The sequence below is a fragment of the Vespula pensylvanica genome, chromosome 3 (assembly GCF_014466175.1).
Source record: "Vespula pensylvanica isolate Volc-1 chromosome 3, ASM1446617v1, whole genome shotgun sequence".
Classification (NCBI taxonomy): Eukaryota; Metazoa; Arthropoda; class Insecta; order Hymenoptera; family Vespidae; genus Vespula; species Vespula pensylvanica.
Genome location: NC_057687.1, coordinates 3,016,168 through 3,017,299, shown reverse-complemented (window position 1 = coordinate 3,017,299; position 1,132 = coordinate 3,016,168). Strand labels below are relative to the sequence as shown.

The 1,132-nt window shown below is 33.1% G+C and overlaps 2 protein-coding genes across 2 annotated transcripts in view; both read right to left on the bottom strand.

The window, feature by feature from the left end:
- The window catches only part of LOC122628055, a 6,790-nt gene that overhangs the window by 4,145 nt on the left and 1,513 nt on the right, over window positions 1-1,132 (bottom strand). The gene's annotated exons all lie outside the window — the stretch shown is intronic.
- LOC122627516 overlaps window positions 198-1,132 on the bottom strand; it is a 2,251-nt gene continuing 1,316 nt past the window's right edge. The window contains exons 6-7 of the mRNA XM_043808652.1: window positions 539-636; window positions 198-419 (exon numbers count right to left, since the gene is read on the bottom strand). Of these exons, the coding sequence (XP_043664587.1) occupies window positions 198-419; window positions 539-636 (320 nt within the window). The remainder of the gene's footprint in view (window positions 420-538; window positions 637-1,132) is intronic.

Here is a 1,132-nt window from a genome sequence, read left to right as displayed (position 1 = left end):
ATTGGCTAAATAACGGCGCTTGTAGTTTTTCATACGCTTAAGAATTTACGAGAACGTCTACACTTGCAACATTAATTAGCTGCAAAATGTTTTTCCAAGCTAGTATCTCGAGAATTTTCAGTGTGACGATCATCGTTACTAGAGAATGTTTCTTTAAGGAAACTATGTTTTTCTGATATATCGACCGTAGTGAATACTTAACAGCCTTCAGGGAGGGCTAAGTTAATCGTAGCTTGGCCAATTCCACCAGAGCCAGCATGAATAAATATCCTTTCACCCTTCTGCATTCCTCCGTTAATGTAAGGTGTTGCTATGTATATGCAATGTATACACGATATTGTTGTTGCATCTTCTAAATTCCAACTATCAAGTTCAACCCTTGAAAAAGTCTCGTCCAATAGATAAAAATTTGTAAAACACTTGAGAAAATATTATTTATTTAATGCACTTCTGTTATCTAATAGTTTGCATCCAGGACATAATAATGATTTAAATAATGAGTTCATCTATTCCGGTTAACCCCCATAATTCTATGTACACTAATATTTATTCCATTGTATTCAAATTCAATCAGGTAATCTATATCTTTTCTACTGTCTACTTCTAGCGATATTTTACCCGTTGACAACATCACGTCTGTGAAATTTAATGATGCATAATAGATATTAACAAGGTCTTCATTTTGATATTTGTTGTAATTGGCCCTTCAATCTAATGAATCGTACTTAAATCTCCACGTACCTATAAAAAAGATATTTTTGTATAATGTTACGCGCTAACTATTTGATAAAATATATTCATACATACTAATTGATTAATAATGCCGTGGTAGGTGAGTCTAGGCTCGCAAGGTCGAAGAAGCTGGTGCTTATATGAACCCAAAACTTATATGTTCCTTATATATTTAATATTATATAAACCCTTATATGTTCTCTGGTCGCAAAATATTAGTAACGAGATCTGTTTCCAGTTGTTCCCATTGTGTAAAGAGATAGATTTAAAGAAAATTTCGGGGCTTTAAGATCTTGAGTTAAAGGAACATGGAAGATGTACTCACTAGATTCTTTCTGTAAGCAATTAATGAATCTTAAGAGACCCGACTGAAAGTTTCATTATGTGTACCTATGATGCT